Source organism: Meleagris gallopavo, chromosome 1, assembly GCF_000146605.3.
Source record: "Meleagris gallopavo isolate NT-WF06-2002-E0010 breed Aviagen turkey brand Nicholas breeding stock chromosome 1, Turkey_5.1, whole genome shotgun sequence".
NCBI lineage: Eukaryota > Metazoa > Chordata > Aves > Galliformes > Phasianidae > Meleagris > Meleagris gallopavo.
The window spans coordinates 76525857-76547568 of record NC_015011.2 but is presented as its reverse complement, the minus strand read 5'-3'; the positions used below and the strand labels follow the sequence as shown (position 1 = coordinate 76547568).

At 41.8% G+C, this 21712-nt stretch overlaps 1 protein-coding gene across 1 annotated transcript in view; it reads left to right on the top strand.

Annotated features, from left to right (window-relative positions):
• The window catches only part of GABARAPL1 (GABA type A receptor associated protein like 1), a 9723-nt gene extending 846 nt beyond the window's left edge, over nt 1–8877 (top strand). The window contains exons 2-4 of the mRNA XM_003202626.4: nt 3351–3429; nt 4410–4528; nt 5894–8877. Of these exons, the coding sequence (XP_003202674.1) occupies nt 3351–3429; nt 4410–4528; nt 5894–5959 (264 nt within the window). The 3' untranslated portion in view covers nt 5960–8877. The remainder of the gene's footprint in view (nt 1–3350; nt 3430–4409; nt 4529–5893) is intronic.
• The last annotated feature ends 12835 nt before the right edge of the window (nt 8878–21712 follow it).

Sequence of the window (21712 nt, the reverse complement as noted above, 5' to 3'; positions counted from 1 at the left end):
CCCTTTTAATAAATGTTTTACAGCTTTTCTCTCCAACCCCACTGGGGAGTTCTGTCCTAGATTGGGGTGACCAGGGGTGCAGTCTGCAAAAGAACTGTTACACCTTAGGTTTTCCCTGTAATATGAGGCCATTTTTTCATCTTGAGAAAGGCCCACGACTGGGTTAATAGAAGTTCTTGGAAGTCAGAATTTGGGTACGTTTTGCCCACTTGTTTTTGGGGCCCTTAGCACAGCAGAGCAGGTTGAGCATGTAGTGTATGCAGTTCTGTCTTTTGAGATGAGGACCTCAGAGGGCTCAGCTGGTGAGGAGAGAAGCAAACTGTAAACTGAGGGTCAGCATGGCAGATTATGCAGCAGGTCATGATAGAAGTGACTGGAAGAACTATGTGGAGAGCTCAGCAACAGACCTGGTCTGGCAGGAAGTAGAAATATCAAGACAGAGGGGCATTAGCAGAGTGTTATGGACAGAAACAGGATCAAAGTGAGGTGTGCTGCAGCTAAGGAGAAATGGAAATACTGCCTGGAGAGGCCTGATGTGTATTGCTGGGGAAAGCTTGTTGTCAGAGCTGCATGTGGAACAAATGAGTGCAGCAGACGTTTTTTACATCTGTTCTGTCACTGCTCTTCACAACAGTAGGATCCTTAACAACAATGTCCCTTTGGCTGCCAACACTTCAGTGTCGTGATACATCTCAGCATTTTGCTGAAATTTTAATACTGGCCCAGTACATTTTTACCAGAGTCACCTCCCAGCAGCAACAGACATGAAGATAGTATGTATCTGCCCTTTGGGTTGTTTTTGTAGATTTGTCTCTGTGTGCAGAGTAACCTTTAGAAGAGATATCTACCTGGGTTATCAGGGAAACACCTCCATTTTTCCTTGACTCTTTGTAAGAGGGAGATCTGTCTCAAGCTTTATGATTTGATTTGAATCCTTTCTAGGTGTTTAGAATCCCCAGAACTCATGTTGTCCTCATAGCATGGCATAAATGAAGGTACCCTCTATCTTCTTTTCCTTTATCTAATGACTAAACTAAATGCCATCCTTTTGAGTTAGTTTGGTCCTGTCACTGCTGCTATCCAGCAGTTCTGCTTACCAATCTTCTAAATGGAAAGAAAAAACTAAGGCTTTTTTCTGCTGCAGTTTATTAGATACTACCTTGTAGCATTTCAGGATAAGAAAATAGGCAAAGTACTGTTGCTGGTCAGCCTGCATCTGTGTAGTGAGATTGTGCAACCACCTTTCCTTCACAACACTTATCAATTGTATCTTTTATGGAAATGCATGTCCTAACACAAACTTGATCTGAAAGAGCTCAGTTGCCTAGTAGTTGAGGTTCTTGAAGTTTTTGCACTAGCAAAATACACTTGTGTTTTAGAAAGAAACATAGAATTTTCAGGGCTTTTGGCTATGTTGGAGGCATCTAAATGGAGGACAGCGCACAGATGTCCAAACCAGCATCTCTACTGTGTAATGTGCTTTGCAGATACTTGGATCTGGAAGGAGGAGAGTTTGGTTGGCATGGCACTTTTTCCAAGTGCCACAAAGCTCATCATGTTTTTTTTTCCTTTGGCATACTGTTTCATTGATGTGACAACACCATTTTCCTTCTAAAGAAGGAGGAAGCACAAGGCACAACAGTTCAGCCTTTTCTATTGTACAACTGACACAGCTGCTGATTTTGGTTGCCAAAGGGCTGGGAGCATGAGTCCTTAGAAATTAATCTCACAGTGTCTCATATAGGCTGTATACAATCACAGGTTCTAGCAGAATTTAAAAGTTTAGAAAGTTTGAAAATTGAGCTTCTTTTTTCAGAAGGTCAAAATGGTTTCTGCAGAACAGTAAGCCGCATAAATTGAATTGTTACATATCTCTCTACTTGATCAAAAATACATACCAGGAAAAAATAACAACTATCAGCAGTTATTTTTTATGTCTGCATTTTCTTTCCACATGCACACAGTATTTCCATGGAAACATATTACTAAGCTTTGGAAAGATTTCCAAATCTTTTTATATTCAAGTCACTTGGGAATAGTTCCTATTTCAGAGATAAACATTTTGCCTAGCTCTGGTAACAAAAAAAAATTGTATGTAGCGGAAGGTCTCTTTGACCTCAAAGCTAATGGACTTATTCTTTTGTATGTCATATAATGAGGATTAGTATTTTGTGCCAAAGGTCTCTGTAAGTCCAGGTGGTAGTGTGTTGTTTATTCATTATATATTTATATGGATAAAGAAATGTGTGTAACTATATTAAGTAGTGGAAATAACGTCGACTTGTTGGATCAGGTCCAGAGGAGGGCCACAAACGTAATCAGAGGGCTTGAACACCTCCCCTGCGAGGACAGGATGAGAGATCTGGGGCTCTTCAGCCTGGAGAAGAAAAGGCTCTGGGGGGACCTGTATAGTGGCCTAGCAGTACCTGAAGGGGGTCTACAGGAAAGCTGAGGAGGGACATTTTAGAAAGGCATATAGCGACAGGATGAGGGGAACTGGTTTTAAACTGAAGAGGATAGATTTAAACTAGAAGTTAGGAAGAAATTGTTTACTGTGGGGGTGGTAAGCACTGGAACAGGTCAGTCTGCCCAGAGAGGTTGTGGATGTCCCCACCCTGGAGGGGTTTAGGGCCAGGCTGGACAGAGCTCCTGCTCTAGTAGGAGATATCCCTGCCTATAGCAGGGGAGTTGGAACTAGATGGTCTTAAAGATCCCTTCCAACCCAAGCCATTCTGTGATTCTAGGAAATAACCTGAAGGGATATGAATTTCAGAGTAGAGGATAACTACTGAAGAACTGGAAATTTGAAAAAATAACCTTCCTCAGAAAACTGTAGCTTCTCTTTTAGTTCTTTGCTTCATTCTAGATCACTGTGGGTGAATGTGGAAATTAGGATATGGGACTACTGGGATTGGAGCTGATTTTGTGTCAGGCAGGTTGAACTGTAACTTGGAAACAGCTCAATTTACTTGTATTTGTATAGTAGCCTCTTGGTAGCTCCGTCACACAAAATTAACCTGCCTTTAGACTATCAAGGTGACCTGATTTTTTTTCATTATTATTTTTCCCTTGGCAATTATGGTTTATTTTTATGCTTATTCCAGTTTCCACTTTTTATTCGTTGTGCTTACTGCTGTAGTCCTGAGCTCCCAGCACAGATATTGCCAGTGATTTGCTGTCTTCTTCTTACCTGTTTATTCTTTAATGTTGTGTATTTGTTAGGGGTGAAAGGAATTTCTAAAGACCTGGTAGCACCAGCTTTCTCAAAGGGTATTGTCTTCTTCAACTTCTATTTCTTTGGTTCATTTTCTTTAATGATGCCCATAACTTGTCTCTTTCTACCTCATCAGGTAATTGTGGAAAAAGCACCAAAAGCCAGAGTACCTGATCTAGACAAAAGGAAGTATCTTGTGCCTTCTGACCTCACAGGTAACAAAGTCTGCCTCTGTTCTTCTTGATTTTCATTAAGATGGATTTATTAAGTGACTTTTGTTCATCTGATCATCACCAAAAATGAAAAACCCAGGCAGGACTCAACATTTTTTCACTATCCCAGTTTGCCCAACTGTACTTAATATATCTATGTATCTTACAGTCTGGATTACAACATGCAGAATTCTTTGAGATTGTAGGTGTCACAGTGACTAAAATAATACGTGTGTGTCATTGTGACTTCTAGCTGTGGTGAAAATGACTGAATTGTGTGTCACAGGCAGTGGTGAAATCATCAGTCGCTGATGACTTAGCTCAGGTAGCCAGAGGCTGTATACTTGCTGCAGGAAAAGCAAGTTCTCGAAATATTCTTGTTGTTTTCCACTACTGTGGTTGGAGTCATGACCATTAATTTTTTTCTGAGTGTTCGTGAACATTTTTGTGTGATTACATTTGTTTTCATTTGAGAACATAAATAAGTTACGGGAACAGCTTCTTTTTTTTTCTTTCTTTTTTCTTTTCCCCCCCATTGCAGTACATAATTTATTGCAGAATACCTTCTTGTGCAAAATAACTCACATAAGTAAGGAATTTGTTTTCAGGAACTGCAACCCATTTACAGTGGGAAAATTCTCTTAACATGTTTTTGATGTACAGAGTTTAACGTTTAGGCAAGTTAGAAGTCTTCCCACTAATCCCTGCAGTAGAACAATTCATACCATAATAGCTGCGGCGTGGATTTAGAGAATGTGATGGTCTGAAGCAGTACTGATTAACTTGTGAAACTGTCAGCTCAGTGTGGATTGGTTGCTAATATTGTTACAGCATAAAGTTCTTACTTGCTTTTCCACACTGTCCATTTTCCCTAGTTTTTACATAAGTGTGTGACTTCCATCACTTCATTCTCGAAAGAAAACAGCCATGTTTAGTTGGAAATTCTCTTTGTGTCTGAGGCATTCTCCTCTGTTTCTCTTCAGTTGGGCAATTCTACTTCTTAATCCGAAAGCGGATCCACCTGAGGCCAGAGGATGCGCTATTCTTCTTTGTCAATAATACCATCCCTCCCACAAGTGCTACCATGGGTCAGCTGTATGAGGTAGGTCTGACCTATCTTTCTCTTTTTGTTCAAGTGTCCAGAAGAATTCATATCCTACTGAAGTACATCTGAGCTTTACTAAGCTGACAGTAGATGCAGCTTGGCCACAGATACCTGAGCGTGGACCCCTTTGGCCTAGGCTGTGTTCTGTCATCTCCTTTGTAAAGTTCCATTCTGCAGTTGAGGAGCTGAATAATTTTTTGCTGGTTTAAAGCATGTTGTATCATGTGATGAACAGTTCACCCAGCGGTTATATGTTGGCCCTACTATTTTAACAAGCTCCTGAAATAAATCATTTACCTGAATTTCTAAGGCATAAGTGTCTAGAGCAGAAGATTGAGCATATGCACTAGCTTTCCTGTTAATACAAAAGAAATTTCCTCTTAGCAGTAAAAGAACACAGTATCACTCTGCAACTAACTGTCTATAAATATGTTTCGAAAGAATACTAATCCTTTGTTCAGGAGTACTTTTTCCTAGCTTGTACTGTATAAGGACATTGTGAATATTGCTTACTAATATTTCTACTGAGCAGTGTTACTTAACTTTGAAGGCATATTCTGTGCCCATCATTCTTCTGTTATATAGACATTAATTATATCATGGTTGTTTTGCAGCCTGGATTGATTTATCCTTGATTTCTCCTTGGGCTGTGCTAGTGGTTTTTAATAGAAGAGCTCCAGTTTGGTACTGCAAGCCTTATTTGACCTAGCACTTTTTGACAATGACTGGATAATTTGTATGTGTGGACTAATGAAGATGTAAGATTAACATTCTCAAATCTGGTTATCTAGAAGTACATCTGACTATCCAGAGCTGAGATCAAGACTCTCTTTCTGGCATTCTGCAGACTTTTTGTATCCGTTTAATCATTTAACATCTCAGCGTTACTGCCCCTATATAAGACTGGACTAGTATTACAGCCATTTGGTAAGGTGTTCTGAAATATGACAAATGTAACAACATTTATCAAATACCAAAGTATGCAGAGATTGCTTTTAATGTTAGAGCACTCCTAAGTCACTCCTCCTGATCTTAAGGCTATATCACTGCTGACATTCTGCTGCATAGCTTGCAATAGTCAGAGCTGTTTCTGTTGCATATTTGCAGCACACACTCTTTTCTAGTAAATCCAGTGTATCCAAAAATATGACATGTCTAAATTTAGAGGTTGAGCTGTGGGTAGAGGGAGTTTCTGTATATATTCTGTTAGGAGAATGTGGAGCTATCAGCATAAAGGGAAAGGTTATGAGGGTAAGGTTATGCCTCTTTTTTGCTATAGTGATTTCCTTGTTGGATTTTCTCATATGTAGTGAAGAACTACGGGACTATGGTTTGATACTTTTTTCCCTTCTGCCCTTGCAGGATAACCACGAGGAGGACTATTTTCTCTATGTGGCCTACAGTGATGAGAGTGTCTATGGCAAGTGAGCAGCAGTCCCCCAGGCATGCAGGCGAGATGGACTGATGGAACTGATTGGGGGGTAGGGGGAGGGTGTTGAAGAGGAGGAAGAAGAACGCTTGAGAAGAGGGGAAGAGGACTGGAAGTTAACCACATGCACAGTGCCGTCATCTTCCATGTGTTAATTATAACCATTATTTTTAAGTTGAGGGGAGGGAGGGCGGGGGTACCGTAAATGAAACAGTGAACTGATAGGCTAACAAGAGGTTCTGTGTTGAGAAATGGGAGAATCCACTGTTTGTACTCTTCCCTTATGCGGCTGGAAGTTGCTAGCTGGTACTGTAGGCTGCTAGACAAGCCAGTGTAGTGGAGCTTCTGGAGAGTGAATGAACGGGAGGGAAATGGTTGTTCATGTGTAACCTTTCCATTGGATGCGGAAGGCATGCCTGGAACTGTACACTGATCTTGTCGCACCTTACCCATGGCACGGGCTGCATACCTGTGAGCATTCAGTAAGCTGTGAAATATTTCACCCTGACCATACAAGGTTGTCCTGTGCTGATAGTCCTCACTCTAGCTGCTATATGTGAAGTGTTCCAAGACTACTATATTTCCTGTTGCTTCCATCATTTTAGAATGCGTTTTACTCCCAGCCCCCAACTCTGAGGGCTGGGAACTACTCAGCTGTGAGATGCAGGGATGGAGAGGATGGGGGAAAGAAGGGAGGAATATTTTTTTCCTTTGTTTTTTTAATTGCATATGTGGACAGAACAATTTGAGACAACTCTTGTTCTTTTCAGTGAAGCTAACTGCTGAACTCATAAACAAAAACCTCAGGAGAACAACTAGCCAACTTCAGCATTGAGGCAGGATTGAGTATACTAAACATGTCCATAGCTATTCATCCAGTTTATTCCTAGAGACAGTCATGTAGGCAGACTCTGGAGACTGCTTAGATAGCCTGTTCCAGTTTCTAGCTAGCCTACAAGTGAGAGTGCTTTTCTTGCTGTATAAGTTTAGTCCCTAGCAGTGCATTAATGCAATTAACTAGTGGTGGTCTTGTTACTAGTGAACACAGAAAATTATCCATCAGCGTTGTCCTTGCCCAATCTTCTGCAGATTTGAAGTTGGCAGAAATCTTTCAGGTTTAGCCTTCCCTTCCATGTCTCATCCCTGTACAGATCTTGCACCATCTGCATTAGCAGAAGAGATCAGTCCCTCCCATGTGTCTTTTGCTTTTTGTGATTGGACACAGTGCCACTCTTTGACATGAGAGGTGCTTTTAGACATGAAGGGGAAGAGGAAAAGATTCTCTGTAGGTTTTTGTTTTGATTTTTTTTTTTTGTTGACGTTTTTTACTTTATTTTAAGCCAGGGTTGTGTATGCCCCATCCTTGGAGGTGTTCAAGGCCAGGGTGGATGAGGTGCTGGACAACCTGACCTAGTACTTGATCTAGCAGTTGGCAAGCCTGCCTATGGCAGGGGAATTGAGAGCTCAGGATCATCAAGCTCTTTCTAACCCAGGCCATTTTATGATTCTATGGAAATTCCCAGATAGATGCTGTCCTGTGCAAACCTTACGCTGTCATGCCAAAGCAGTTACTTCCCAGTGGCACAAACAGCAGATTTTCCCATAATTGCCATAACTCAAGATGGGGAGTGAGCTGACTTTCAGGGATGTTTAGGGGTTTTATCTAAAGGTTAAATAACTGGACCTGAATTTCTGCAAGCATTCCTATATTTAGGGGGTGGACCAAGTGGGAAGAAAAGATGAGAAAGACGAAGGAGACAGGCTGAGTCCAAAATACGTTGAGGGTGTTTACTGTATTTACCTGAAAAAGTTAGATCCCAGTTCTCTGCATTCCTCAGGAATGATAGATTGAGTGCTTCTATGGTGGTGGGAGACAGGAAATCAGATTGCAGCCTTTTCTGACTTGGTTGATTGAGGCACAGAAGATGGAAAATGAGGCTGGGGGTGGGAAGCAGGAGTCATTAATACAGCTGTGTGAAGAATAGGGATGCAGTGTAGTACAGAAGAGTCACTGCCTGTGTGATACAGTAAGTAACAAATGAATGGGATAAAAAGGAGCAAAGAATCTAGGCAAGGTGGTCATAAAGGGGAAACAGAAAATGGGGGAATAAAGGATAAAGTGGGAGAATAAAGGATGAAGTAGGTGGGTTTCTACAGGCATTTTTCATCTGAATTTCAGGCTTGCTGTTCTATCATGTTGATCTGGAATAAATACATTTGGAGGACTTGTATCAGCTGCAAGTTTACATAACGTCCTCTTTTACTGGACCACTCTCCTTCAATTAGAGTCCTTTAACACCCTTGGGGTGCAAATCCACGTCAGTCTACTCTTTTAGGAAGCTCTGAATGTTCTGAAGTAGAGAATAGACTCAGAAGGCTCCTTAGGATAAAAGAGAAGATGGGGGCAGATTGTATACAGCCCTTTGCCACTGTCCCACTTGCTCACATGTGTGCCACTAAGCATGTGATTGTGTGTGTTGTCTCAAAGTAACTTGTGTTTAGGCACACTCAAGAGAGAAAGAGTTGGTATCTGGGTTGTGTTTTTTTGTGTTCAGACCTCTTTTCCCCTCCTGCTGCTGCGTTCATAAGTAAAAAGAATGGGACTTATCTCAGCTGTTTGTGACGTTTGGAATTTACACTTTACATTAGTTACTTTACATTTCTTTTAATTGGATTGTGGCATTTAGTTCTGTTTTTGTGCTAGACTAATATTGTACAAATAATGACGGTAGTTCTTTTTTTGTGTTGATTAGCTGCAGGTTCTTTTAAAAATCCGTACTACTTAAGCTAAATCAACCAGTCAATAAAGATGCGTTTGAAAATCACAGGATTGGCCCAAAATGTGATTGACTGTAGTATTTATCACCATGTGTGCTTGTAAATAAAGAGCCTGACTAACAGGGCTGCTTTGTCAGAACTTCTTGCTGCTGTGTTTTTGAAGAACTCTAGATTTCTTCTGTCTATAAGCCAGATCTCTTTTTCTTTTTTTTGTTGTTGCTGCCACATGCCTTGCCATGTCACTCATGTAAACTTTATTTAGACATAGACCATGTAAGAAGGTCTTAAGGAATATAGTGGATGTGCAGAGACGTTCTCTGCCATTTTTAGGCCCTGTGCAGTCCTGGCTAGCTGATGGGCCCTGAGGGCACAACCAGACTTAGCTACTGTGCCTACCCTCAGGGCTCTCAACCCATCCAGGACTCCAAGTCACCCCCACAGCCACTAACATCTTCAGCTACAAGGTCGCAGCAGGGCTGGACTCCAGTTTTCCACAGCCCTGCCCCAGCCATACGCGCCCCCTGAGCTGGGCACATCCATGGCCCAAATTGGCACCAACCTATCGTCATCCATCCTTTTGATCTTGTTTAGCTGTCACTCAGTCTGGTCTGGAGCTTTCCCTGTGGACAGGGTTGCCTTCTTCATCCTGGGCCTGCCTCATCACTGTGATGAGCCCTATGGACTGGGCTGGCGAGTGGGCCTAGCCACTACTCTGGGCCTGCCTTGCACCTACAGTGCACTGCTGTAGGAGAGGCTTTGCTCTGAGCAGACCCTGTCTCCCTGTCCTTCAGGGTACCACTGTTTCTTGGTGCCCTGTGATGGCTCAGGATTGAGGTGAGGCTCCAGGCTGTGGGCAGAGGATACAGGGGATCTGGGATTTGCTAAGAGGTAGACCTGCAATGACAGGAAATCCAGGTTTCTTTTCACAGAAGCCTGGTATCACAGAACAGCCGGGGTTGTTAGGGACCTCTGGGAGTTGTTTGATTCAACCTCAAAGCAGGGACACCTAGAGCGTCTACCCAGGATCATGCCCAGATGGTGTCTGAATATTTCCAAAGAGGAAGACTACACAACCTTTCTGGACATATCCTTATGGATATTTGTATGCCAGGAGGAAAATAGCCCTGCTGGAAGTGCTTAAGCCCAGCAGGTACTGTTTTCCATTAGCATAGCCTCTCCAGGTTGGTCACACGTAGCACACGAGATAATAGTGAGAGAGGCACACAAGCTTCCCCCATCTCACCCATCCTCCCCAGCAGCAAGGCCAGGCCAAGCCAGGCTCTGGAGTATGGCTTTCCAGATATGGTGTTACCTGTGAGTAACACAGGTTTTTTTGTGCGAGTGCCACTGGCCAAGACAGTCAATGTGCTTGTTGCGGATTAACCTCAGCAGGCAGCTAAACACCAAACAAGTTCTCCTTCACTTGTCCACTACCCCCACCCCTGGTGGGACAGAGGAAGAGTGAAAATAAGTAAAACTGGAGATCAAAGTTGAGATAAAAATTATTAAATAAGAAGTAGAAGAAGAGAGAAAACAAATCACTCACCACTTACCATGGATGGACATGTCTGGTATGCTCCCAAGCAGAAGATTAACTGACTGAAAGTCCCTCCTCTTCCTTTTTATTACTAAGCACGGTGTTATGTGGTATGAAATATCTCTGGTTGGTTCATGTTGTTTGCCTGGTTGTTTCCCTTCCCAGCCCTTTCAAGTCTATTCACTTGGTGGGAGAGAAAGACTCGACACTGCAAACATTCTTTAGCACTAGCTAAAACGTTGTATTATCAGCATTGTTTTGGTAACAAATCTAAAATGCAGCACCATACAAACTGCTGTGATAAAAATTAGCTCCATCCTAATCAGACCCATACAGTGCTGTGCCCACGCTGACAAGGAGTGACCTTCGCCTCTTACCTTGCAGCCCATTGCTTCTGCACGCTACACCTGCAGAAAGTTGCTTTGTCCACTGAAGTCAAAGTTTGTAACTCTGAAACTCACAGGGATAAAACCTGCTAAGTCTAATAATATCTTTCCTTCCTCACTGAGTACAAGATACAGCCACTGTGTGCTTTTGTTGACAGAGGTAATAATTCATCCTGCACCACATTAACAGAGAGCCTGACCACGGCAGCAGTTTCTGTGTTCATGTTCTCCATCAGGACTAAAACAAATCCCTTGTGTGACAGAATGGTGTGGTGACTCCAGCTATACAAGGCTAGAAATCTGCTCAAAGCTTATACAACTATCTGAAATCATTCGAAATATGTGCTGTTTTCTGCCTTGATTTTTAGCTTCAAGAATAATGCACATTTTGTTTTGTAGGATCTGATATTCTCTGTTTGCTCAAGTAGAAAACCAGTATAGAGTTGTATCTGACCAACCAGCCTGCTCCTGCTCCGCCTCTCCTCTTTCCTTGGAAAATGGTGCACCAGTGATATTTGTATGCCTTGTACTTGCCATGCTGCTTGCAAATTTGTGTCAGTGCCATTGCTGAGAGAAATAGTACATTTGCTGAATGTATGAACCACATATGAATGGTTCATATGTGTATTGTTAGCTTGTGCTCAAAGATGTCCGCTTCTGTTCTCCTGTGTCATACCAATAAGGTAATAAAAATTGGATTGGAGCAAGGCCTGATGTAAAGTAAAAACTCAATTGAAAGAGGTTGAGTAATTAGAATGCTGCCTTGGTCACTGTCACTGCAGTTGGAATCTTCTCTCTTGATATTTTCATTTAAAGAAAACCTTCTCCTGGAACAGAGGAGATCAGAGAATATCTAAGGAAAAAGATGGCTTGAAGCATTAGGGCATCATAACATCACCGTGAAGGAGATCTGGGTTAACGTAACAGATCCCAAATTATATTATTTTCACTCCCATAAAATAGTCATGTGCAAGACAAAGGAAGCACTGATCAAAACAAAAATAAAACTACCAGAAGGAGACTCTTCAACTCATTCCTAACATTCAGTCTCTGATAAATTCACCCCCAGGATGAGTCACAGAGTGTGACTAGTGAGCTCACTGCTGCTGAGGGTGACTGACCATGAAGAGCAGCCGCGACAGCATGTGCTGCTAGTCTTCAGGAGGATGTTGCAAGTCCTCTGGTATTTTTGTTAATAGAAGCCAATATGAAATCCACAACTGCTTTTGTCTGGGGATAGTACTGTTACAGGAATTAGGCAATATTCTCCTGAAAGAGCTGGATATTGCAGCATCTTTTTCATAGAATCATAGAAAGGTTTAGGTTGGAAGGGACCTTAAATATCATCTGGTTCCAAGCCTTCAGTCCATAAGTGAGGTTGCCAGCCACTAAATGAGGATATCCAGGGCCCCAACCAACCTGGCCTTGAACCTTCAGGATGCTTCTCTGGGCAATTTGGAAGTGCCTCACCACCCTCTGAGTAAAGTGTAAAGCCATTCCCTGTTGTCCTATCACTTTTAGATCGTGTAAAAAGTCAGTCCCCCTCCTGCTTATAAGCTCCCTTCAAGTATTTGAAGGCCACAATCAGGTCTTCCTTGAGCCTTTTGTATTCTAAGCTGAACAAACTCAGTTCCCTCAGTCTGTCTTTGTAGTGTTTGAGGTGCTTCAAACCTCTGATAATCTTTGTGTCCTTCCTCTGGACCTTCTCCAGCAACTCCATGTCTTTTTTTGAGCTGGGAGCCCCAGACCAGGATGCAGTACTCCAAATGGGGCCTCACGAGGGCAGAGTAGAGGGGAACAATCATCTCCCTGCTGACCACTCTTCTTTTGATGCAGCCCATGATATTGTTGGCCTCCCAGGCTGCAAGCGCACTCTGCTGGCTTGTGTCCAGCTTCTTCAGGGTCCCTAAGTACTTCTTCACAGGGCTGCTCTCAGGGAGTTCTTATCCCAGTCAGTACACATATTTAGGATTGCCTTAACCCAAGTGCAACACCTTGCACTTGGTCTTGTTGAACCTCATTATGTTCACATGAGCCCACCTTTCAAGTTTATCGAGGTCTCTCTGGATGACATCTCTACCTTCTGCCCTATCAACTGCACCACTTGGTTTGCTGAGTGGTGTACTTGATCACACTGTCTGTGACATTGATAAAGACGTTGTAGAGCACTGGTCTGAAGACTCATCCCTGGGGTACACTACTTGTGACCAGCCTCCTCCTGGGCATAGATCCATTGACCCCAACCTTCTGGCTGTGATCTTGCAACAAACTCTTTATTCACCACCCTTCGAATTCATTATTTCTCCAGTTTAGAGAGAAGGATGTGGTGCATGTCAAAGGCCTCGCACAAGTCCAGGTGGATGACATCAGTTGCCCTTCCTTTGTCCACTGAAGCTGTCATTCCCTCATAAAAGCCCACCAGATTGGTCAGGAATGATCTGCTCCTGATGAAATCCTGCTGGCTGTTTTGGATTACCTTCTCATCTTGCATGTGACTTAATAGCTCTTCCATGATGAAGAGTTGTTCTATATGATAGTCTCAGTCATTTCAAAAATACTGATATATTCAGCCCCACAACAGCCCAAAGAGGTAGCTCTTTTTGTCTCCAACCTGCAGTTGAGGAAACTGAGGCACAGAGATGTGAACTGTCATGCCTTAAGGCCCAAAACAAATTAGAAACAGATACAAACAAACAAAACAAAACAAAATAAACAAACAAAAGAGCCTAATCTTCCTGACGTCTAGCACCTCTACTAACAGGATTATACTCAATAGACAGAAAATTTGAAATGTAAATCCTATATATTGCAAGTATCTTTCACTAATGAAAGAAACTCCTTATTGTATTTGGAAACACAGCCTCATAATGTTTTGGTATTCTGCCATTTGCAGACTGAAAAAGCTCTGATTTCTTTGCCAGAACCAGCAACAAGGAGTTAGCTCCATTCAGATATACTGCCAAGTAAACACTATTGAATTGTCTTTGAGCAACGGTTCTGTTCAAAAATCTTCTATTCATTTATCAGTGCCTTCTTTCTCTGGAACAAAAGCATACTGATAAACAAAAAACAGTAACAAAAACAAAGACACCACCACCAAATCACAGCACAAGCCTGCAAAAAAAAAAAAAAGTATATTTTCTTCTTGTGATTTGCATTTCGTTGCATTTTGTCATCTGCTCTTCTATTATGAAGATGTTTCATAAAATTTTTGCAAAAAGATTTTAATTATTTAGAAGCCTCTTAACAAATACAGAACAAAAGACAAAGTGAGCAAGCATAGCCCTGTGTAAGTGAAATATAAGCCTCCCAACTATTCTGGTTTTCAGACAATTGTTATAAGTACACATTTTCTTTTACAGATTCTTGTTTCAGTCAAGTAACTAAAATATTCACTGTTTATGTAAGATGTTTATTTGTCTGTCCTGATGGCGTGTAGGAGTTGCAAATCTCCAAAGTGTAGAAGAGACATTAAAAAGTCATCCTACCAGACAGATTAGTCATGTTTATGCTGGACCTAACGTGGTAGGATAAATAGCCATGAAGTTCAGAAGCTGTAGCCAAAACTTAACTCTTAGGGTATTTACACTATAAAGGAGCATAGCTTTATCCTTTCAGCTGGATTTCACAAGAACTCTTATTGGTCAAAACTACTGAAGATATGGGTCAGTTTAATACAGACTTCTGACATGAAGACCAGGCCTTCCTTTTGTCCTTGCCTGCATGCTGACGATTGTACTCGCCTATCATACAGGTATAGGGAAAATGAGTGTGAGGCTGTTTGGGAATAATGTGTCAGTCACAGATGCTTCTTTTTGCTGTTGCAATTCTGTGCTGCAGTGTGTGCTGGGGAATCTGGATTGGCATCACCAATTTTTTCTCCTTCAGTTCATAAAGAGAATTGTACCCTCTCATAAGGCAGTTAGATACACAGCTGTTTGTCTCTGCAGACGCTTCTGAAAGTATATGTATGCTACATGTGATGCTGTGTATGTTAACAGTGACATAACAAAAGATATTCTTCAAATGTTATGCATTTATTTCATGCAATCTTTTGACCTTAACACCATTAAAGACTACTAGATGATCATTATGGTCCTTTTCAACCCAGGTCATTCTATGATTCTCTTTTTTTCCCTGGAATTAAGGGCATTTTAAAAAATGTGGGTTCCAACCCACTTCTCATTTTGTAAATGCCCATCTTCTCACCAGCTTCTTCCAGGCAGAAGACAACACATCACCAATAACTAATAAACTCCCAGCAGCAAGAATCAATGAGCCTCTAAATGCTAATTCCCTAAATTAAAGGAGCATTAAAGGAGACTTTAATGATAATAAAAAAGAATAATGTTAATAATAAAGAATTTACAGAGAAGATAATACTGGATGATTGATCCTGCTTTCATTGACACTGATGAATAGCTTAATGTTTGGTTTTATAGAGCAACCTATGCACTAGAAAGCAGAGATAACAAATTGGAGAAGAATGGATTTGATGAACTCAGAGAGTTGCCGTCTACGGCTCAATATCCAAGTGGAGACTGGTGATGAGTGGTGTTCCTCAGGGATCGAGTGCACCCTCAGTAAGTTTGCAGATGACACCAAGCTGAGTGGTGCAGTTGACGTGCTAGAGAGAAGGGATGCAATCCAGAGGGACCTGGACAGGCTTGAGAGGTGGGCCCATGCCAACCTCATGAAGTTCAACAAAGCCAAGTGCAAGGTGTTGCACTTGGGTTGGGGCAATTCAAGCACAAATACAAGCTGGGCCAAGAATGGCTTGAGAGCACTCCCTGAGGAGATTGATTGGGAGGTGTTGGTTGATGAAACACTCAACATGAGCCAGCAATGTGTGCTTACAGCCCAGAATGCCAACCATATCCTAAGTTGCATCAAGAGAAGCATGGCCAGCAGGTCAAGCAGGTGATTCTGCCCCTTCACTCTGCTCTCATAAGGTCCCACCTGGAGTACTCTGTCCAGTTCTAGGGCCCCCAACAAAAGAAGGACAGGAAGCAGTTGAAGTGGGTACAGAGAAGGGCCATAAAGATGATCAGAGGACTAGGAGCACTATCCCTGTGAGGACAGGTGCAGAGAGTTTGGGCTTTTCAGCCTGGAAAAGAAAACGCTCTTGGGGGACATTATAGCAACTTTCCAGTGCCTGAAGGGGATCAACAGGCAAGCTGGATAGGGACTTTTTAGAAGGGCATGTAGCAACAGGTCAAGGGAAAATGGCTTTAAACTGAAAGAGGATAGATTTAGACTAGATATTAGAAAGGCATTCTTTACTATGAAAGTGGTGAGACGCTGGAACAGGTTGCTGAGTGAGGTTGCGGGTGCCCTCTCCCTGGAAGCATTTAAGGCCAGGCTGGATGGAGCTTTGAGCAACCTGTGTGAGGTGTCCCTGCCTATAGCAGGGTGGTTGGAACTAAATAAGTTCCTTCTATCCCAAACCATTCTATGATTCTACAATTCTATAGGCTACATTCATGGCTCTGAAGTTGGCAGAGTTGCACAGAGGGAAGTGCAGTGATGCCTTCTCTGCAAACACCAGCTAATCATGTCTCTCCTTGTGCATCAGCAGAAGTAATTTGACAAAAAGCGCATTTCCTTTGTGCTAAAGACTGTACTACACAACTGTTGTCTTCATGGTGACTGTAACACATTTTTAACCTATTAAAAAAAACATTTACATCAAAATATCTGGGAATCCCTTCTGCCAAACCTGTGTATTGTTACTAAGTATTATTCAATTTTTTCTACAAAAAGATACTAATCAATTCCATAATGACTGATTTTGTTATAATTTGCAAACAAACCAGAACAACAGATTTAATTAACTGGTCTGACCTAGATATGTCAAAGATTTGAAGATACCCAAAAATACACCAGTCAAGAAGTAATGAAAAATTAAGGGAATGATTTTATCCTTCTGCTGACACGGATGAAAAAAAAAAAAAAAAAAAAGCAAATTCTACATTCATTAAAGAAAAAAAGCCAAACAGCATAGATATCTGAAGAAATGTTATGTTTAATTAGAAGCTAATTTCAAATAAATTATTTACTGTAGGTTAATTACTGTTCACAAGCAACATTTTAAGTGTTGTAAGTGCTTAGAATTGCTAGGTTTGGCAGAACAGTTCTCATTCACATCTGCTCCTGTAAGAGGTTAGTAAGCCAGAGTTACTTTATGCACATTATATTTTCTTCTTTCCAAAGTAGCAGGAAAAAATAACACCCACTCCCAGAAGTCCTCAGCTGAAATTCAGTTTGAAAATTTGACTTCGAACTATAGCTGAGTATTGGAATAAGTGACTGTTTCACCCTTCTGATACCCAATGTGTAGGAAAAATTGAAGTTTTCTTTTTTCTAAGCAGATTAGATTACAGTTTTTCACAGAGAGGGTGGTGAGGTGCTGAAACGTTGCCCAGAGAGGTTGTGGATGCTATATTCCTGGAGGAGTTCAAGACAAGGTTGGATGGGGCTTTGGGCAATCTGATCTAGTACTTAATCTGACAGTTGACAATCCTGCCTGCAGCAGGAAGATCCTTGAGGTCTCTTCCAACCCAAGACATTCTGTATTTCTATATTTCTATGAAATGGTTCACATTTAATGTCCTCTGGGGGACACTGCTCATCATGAATTACACCTGGACATAGAGCCATTGACCACAACTCCTCTGGCTGCAGCTTTCCAACCAATTCCTTATCTGCCAGATAGTCCACCTTTCAAATCCATATCTTTCCAATTTAAAGATAAGGATGTGCTGGGGGACCATGTCAAAGGCCTTGCAGAAGTCCAGTTAGATGACATCAGTTGCCTTTTCTTTATCCACTGATGCTAACATTCCATCACAGAAGGCCAGAAGATTGGTCAGGCATGAACTTCCCTTGGTGAAGGTGTGCTGTCTGTCTAAGATCACCAGCTTGTCCCTCATATGCCTTAACATGTCTTCAGGAGGATCTGTTCCATGATCTTCCCAGGCACAGAGGTGAGGCTCACAGAAAATTAAGGCAGCTACATTTAGTATTTTCCAGAGCTGTAGTTCCTGCTGTGGTTGGTACTACATAGCTCATCTCATTATTGTTTTATAGCCCTGGAAATAGGGCAAAGAGGGTAAGCACAGGCATGAGGAAAAATTTATGGCCATTGTTTTGGCAGCTTGGAAAGACAGAATGAAGGCAAAGGAAAGACATAAGGCAGGGGACAAGGCCATATTCATAATAGCGTACTAATGTCTCAAAATGCTGTTTTGCATTTTGGTAGCAGCCAAAAAGGTAGCAAAAGGTAGCAGCCTTTGTGTGCACAAGCCTTGAGACAGACATCCTTGACACATCAGCATTCCACCAGTGGAGATTGCACTTCCACAGTGTTGGTGTATGTAGGCGTTAGACTTTGGAGGCGTTTCTAGATTCCTTGTCACTCAAAAGTAGAACACTGTCTTAAAACATTTCCAGGCATCCTGAAACAAAGATTTATTTTTCAAACATTCTTTTTTGACATACAGAAATATAGTTATTTTAGTTAGAAATATAGATACTCAATTCTTTAACAAATGGCTAAGGTCTCATGATGCATTGCACTTTCTGATAGACTGTGTATCTTCATTTGTTACTTAAAGTCAGTCATCACTAAGATTGGTGATGTTGCAAACTATACCACATGCTTGAGATTCTGCCTTGGAAGGTAGGATAACTGCATAGTAGTGCCCTGCATATCATCACTGACAATGTGATGATCCCCACATTTCTGCCATGGCACTCCACTTACATTTCTCTCTGCTTACAACTCACAAAGGATACTGCAAAATACACAGTGCTGACTTCTTTACAGAGTAGAAGAAATGCTAGCAGCTTTCTGAAAATCCTGTGGGGAAACAAACCTTATCTCATGCCTAATTTTTGGTGAATAAATCCCAGGAAAAGGGTGAAGTGAGTCCAGGCCAGAGACCTGCTTCTCTCATTTAACTAGTAATGCACAATTAAAATAAACCTCACTGTAAATTCTGCCTTGGGACTCTTCAACAAAAGACTCACCTAGTAAACTAATAGACCTGTAAAGGATCACAGGAATCACTCCTACAACATTCTCATTTTGCAAAAGAGAAAGGACTCATTTGCCTTATGGATCTAGCAGACACTAACCTAGGTACAGCTTCCCAGAGAAACCTCACATTCCAAATGTGAAACTAGGCTGCTGCTGCTTTTACCAGCACTCCTGGATAGTAATGTTTTCAGGTAAGTGATTATGGGGTAAATATGGCTGCATTGAAATCAGTGCCAAAAAAAACCCCTTATAAAAAACATACTTATAAAGCCATCCTTGTGAAAGTATCCTATATACATTGTATCACGGCTACAAAGAGTAGAAACAGTAATCCAAACTATATTTATAAAATAATTCATATTGTGATAATACTAATGCTACAGTGTACCATGTAATCCCTTATTACTGAAAAAAAAAAAGGAGTTGAACATATGTTTAAGTGGATTATGTCTGAATTTCTTGGAGAATTATTTGCTATATTGTTAAACGGTGGATGGGAGCTGACTACAGAGAAATTTCTTAGAATGTGTTATTCAGTTCTACAATAACATTGAATTAAGATTACTGAAATATGAAATTGTGCTAATATATTGTAGAATAAAGTTTAGGAGACAAACAAACCAACGCTTTGATTTAAGGAGGCGTATGTCAGCTGCAGTGATCACTATGTTCCAGTGAGTTGCAGCTGAATACGGACTTTGAGTCAGGAACAGCCTCCCCTCCCCCACCTCGGTTCTCGGCCTGGGGAAACCTTCCCTTCCCACCGCATTCCAGTGGGAATACCTGAACAAACATCGTGGAACCCAGGATTTCCAGAGGGAAGACAGCAACCCAATGGAAATCTTTCCTTCGAAGGACTCACCTGCAAGACTTCAAATAAATCTTTCCTGTTTTCTTTGCAAGGGAGCTAGGAGGACCCTGGGGAACTACAGGCTGGTGAGTGTCATGTGTGTGCCTGGAAAGATGATGGATCAGATCCTCCTGGATGACATTCTAGATCTCATGAGGAACGAGTGTGTGATCCGAGAGCGCCAGCATGGCTTCACCAGGGGAAGGTCATGCCTAAGCAATCTGGTGGCCTTCTATGATGGGGTGACGGCATTGGTAGAGAAAGGGAAGGCAGTCGATGCCATTTACCTGGAGTTGTGCAAGGCCTCTGACGTGGTCCTCCATCACATCCTTATCTCCAAATGGGAGAGAAGTGGATTTTATGGGTGGACCAGCTGGTGGATAAGGAATGGATTGAAAGGCTGCAGACAGAGGGTGGTGATTGACAGTTCTGTGTCCAGGTGGAGGCCGGTAACGAGCGGTGTCCCCTAGAGGACTGTCTTGGGACAGGTGATCTTTGCCTTCTTTGTCAATGACATTGATGATGGAATTGAGTGCACCCTTTGCAAGTTTGCCGATGACACCAAGCTGAGTGGTGCAGCTGACATAGTGGAAGGAATGGAAGCCATTCAGAGGGACCTCAACAGACTCAAAAGGTAGGCCTGAGTGAATCTAATGAGGTTCAATACAGCAAAGTGCAAGGTTTTGCACTTGGGCTGGAGGAATCCCAGGCATCTATACAAACTGGGAGGAGCAGTCCTTGAGAGCAGCCCTGAAGAAAAGGACCTGGGGGTTCTGATGGATGAAAAACTGAACGTGAGCCAGCAGTGTGCTCTTGCAGCTCAGAAAGCAAATGGTATCCTGGGCTTCATCAGAAGAGGGGTGGCCAGCAGGGACAGGGAGGTGTCTGTCCCTCTCTACTCTGCCTTTTGTGAGGCCCCATCTGGATGGAGTACTGCGTCCAGGCCTGGGGCCCCCAGTATGAGAAAGACAGGGAGCTGTTAGAGATGGTCCAGAGGAGGGCCACAAAGGTGATCAGGGAGCTGGAGCACCTCCCCTATGAAGACAGACTGGGCTTGTTCAGCCTGGAGAAGCGAAGGCTGCAGGGCAACCATCATGATCACAGTTTTGGTGATGATTTTCATGACTTTATTGATTTTTAAAGCTTTGCATGTAAATTTTCTTGATGAACGATGCAGCAGCATTTTGTCAAACATGAGTTGCTGACAGCAATTGCATCGCCTTCCAATAACTTTTGTAAGTCCCCCTTTTTTAGCAGTTGTCACTGGGGCACCATCAGTATCTGTACCAGATATGTTGACAAAGGTTAAAGAAAACTGCTTTAATGTAATTGTTACTGCTTCACACAAATCAAGAGATTTAGTTGGGTCTTTTAATGGCACCAAAGAAATAATTTCTTCAGTGACATTATACTTGTTATCAGTACCTCTCTTGAAAATGACAAGCTGAGCCGTGTCTGTAGCACCAGTACTTTCATGTGTCACCAAAGCATAAGACCTGAAATTTGAAATTAACAATTAACAATTTCCTATATGTTCAATTTGTTTGGCTATAGTCCAGTGGGACAAACTGATTTTAGAAAGATCTGCTTTCTTATAAAGACACATTATATCTGCCATGCTTTTCATACGTTGCTTAATAAACTCATCGTCAGTAAATGGCTTTGATTTTTTTGCATTCAGATTCGCACATAAATAGCTTTTACAATAGAGTCCATTTGAGTTGTAACCTTCTAAAAAAGTTTTTGTTGACATGACAGACTTTTTCAGCTCCTCTATTTTGTCTTTATGAAGCATTCCTTGATATTAATTGAATTTAGCAGCATGTGTCTGCCCATTATCTTTTCAAATAGTAATCTTTGAAAATGGACATAATTTCCTTACAAATTAAGCATATTGCCATAATGTTTGTCTTGAAAATAAAATATTAAACTGTCCGTTCTTCTTCAAACATTCTTCCTTCATCCACAATTCTTCTTTTTCTTTTCTTTTTTTTTGAGACAACATTATTTATTTAGGTTGAAATATGAGTATCAGCAATCACTGCATTGTACTCACCAAGTGGCACAAGCACACGCCACTTGTAATACACAAGGGTTTCAATTCAACTGCGTGTCTGTGGCAGGTGCAAGGAGCCAGCACTGCCCTGCCCTGGTTACAGC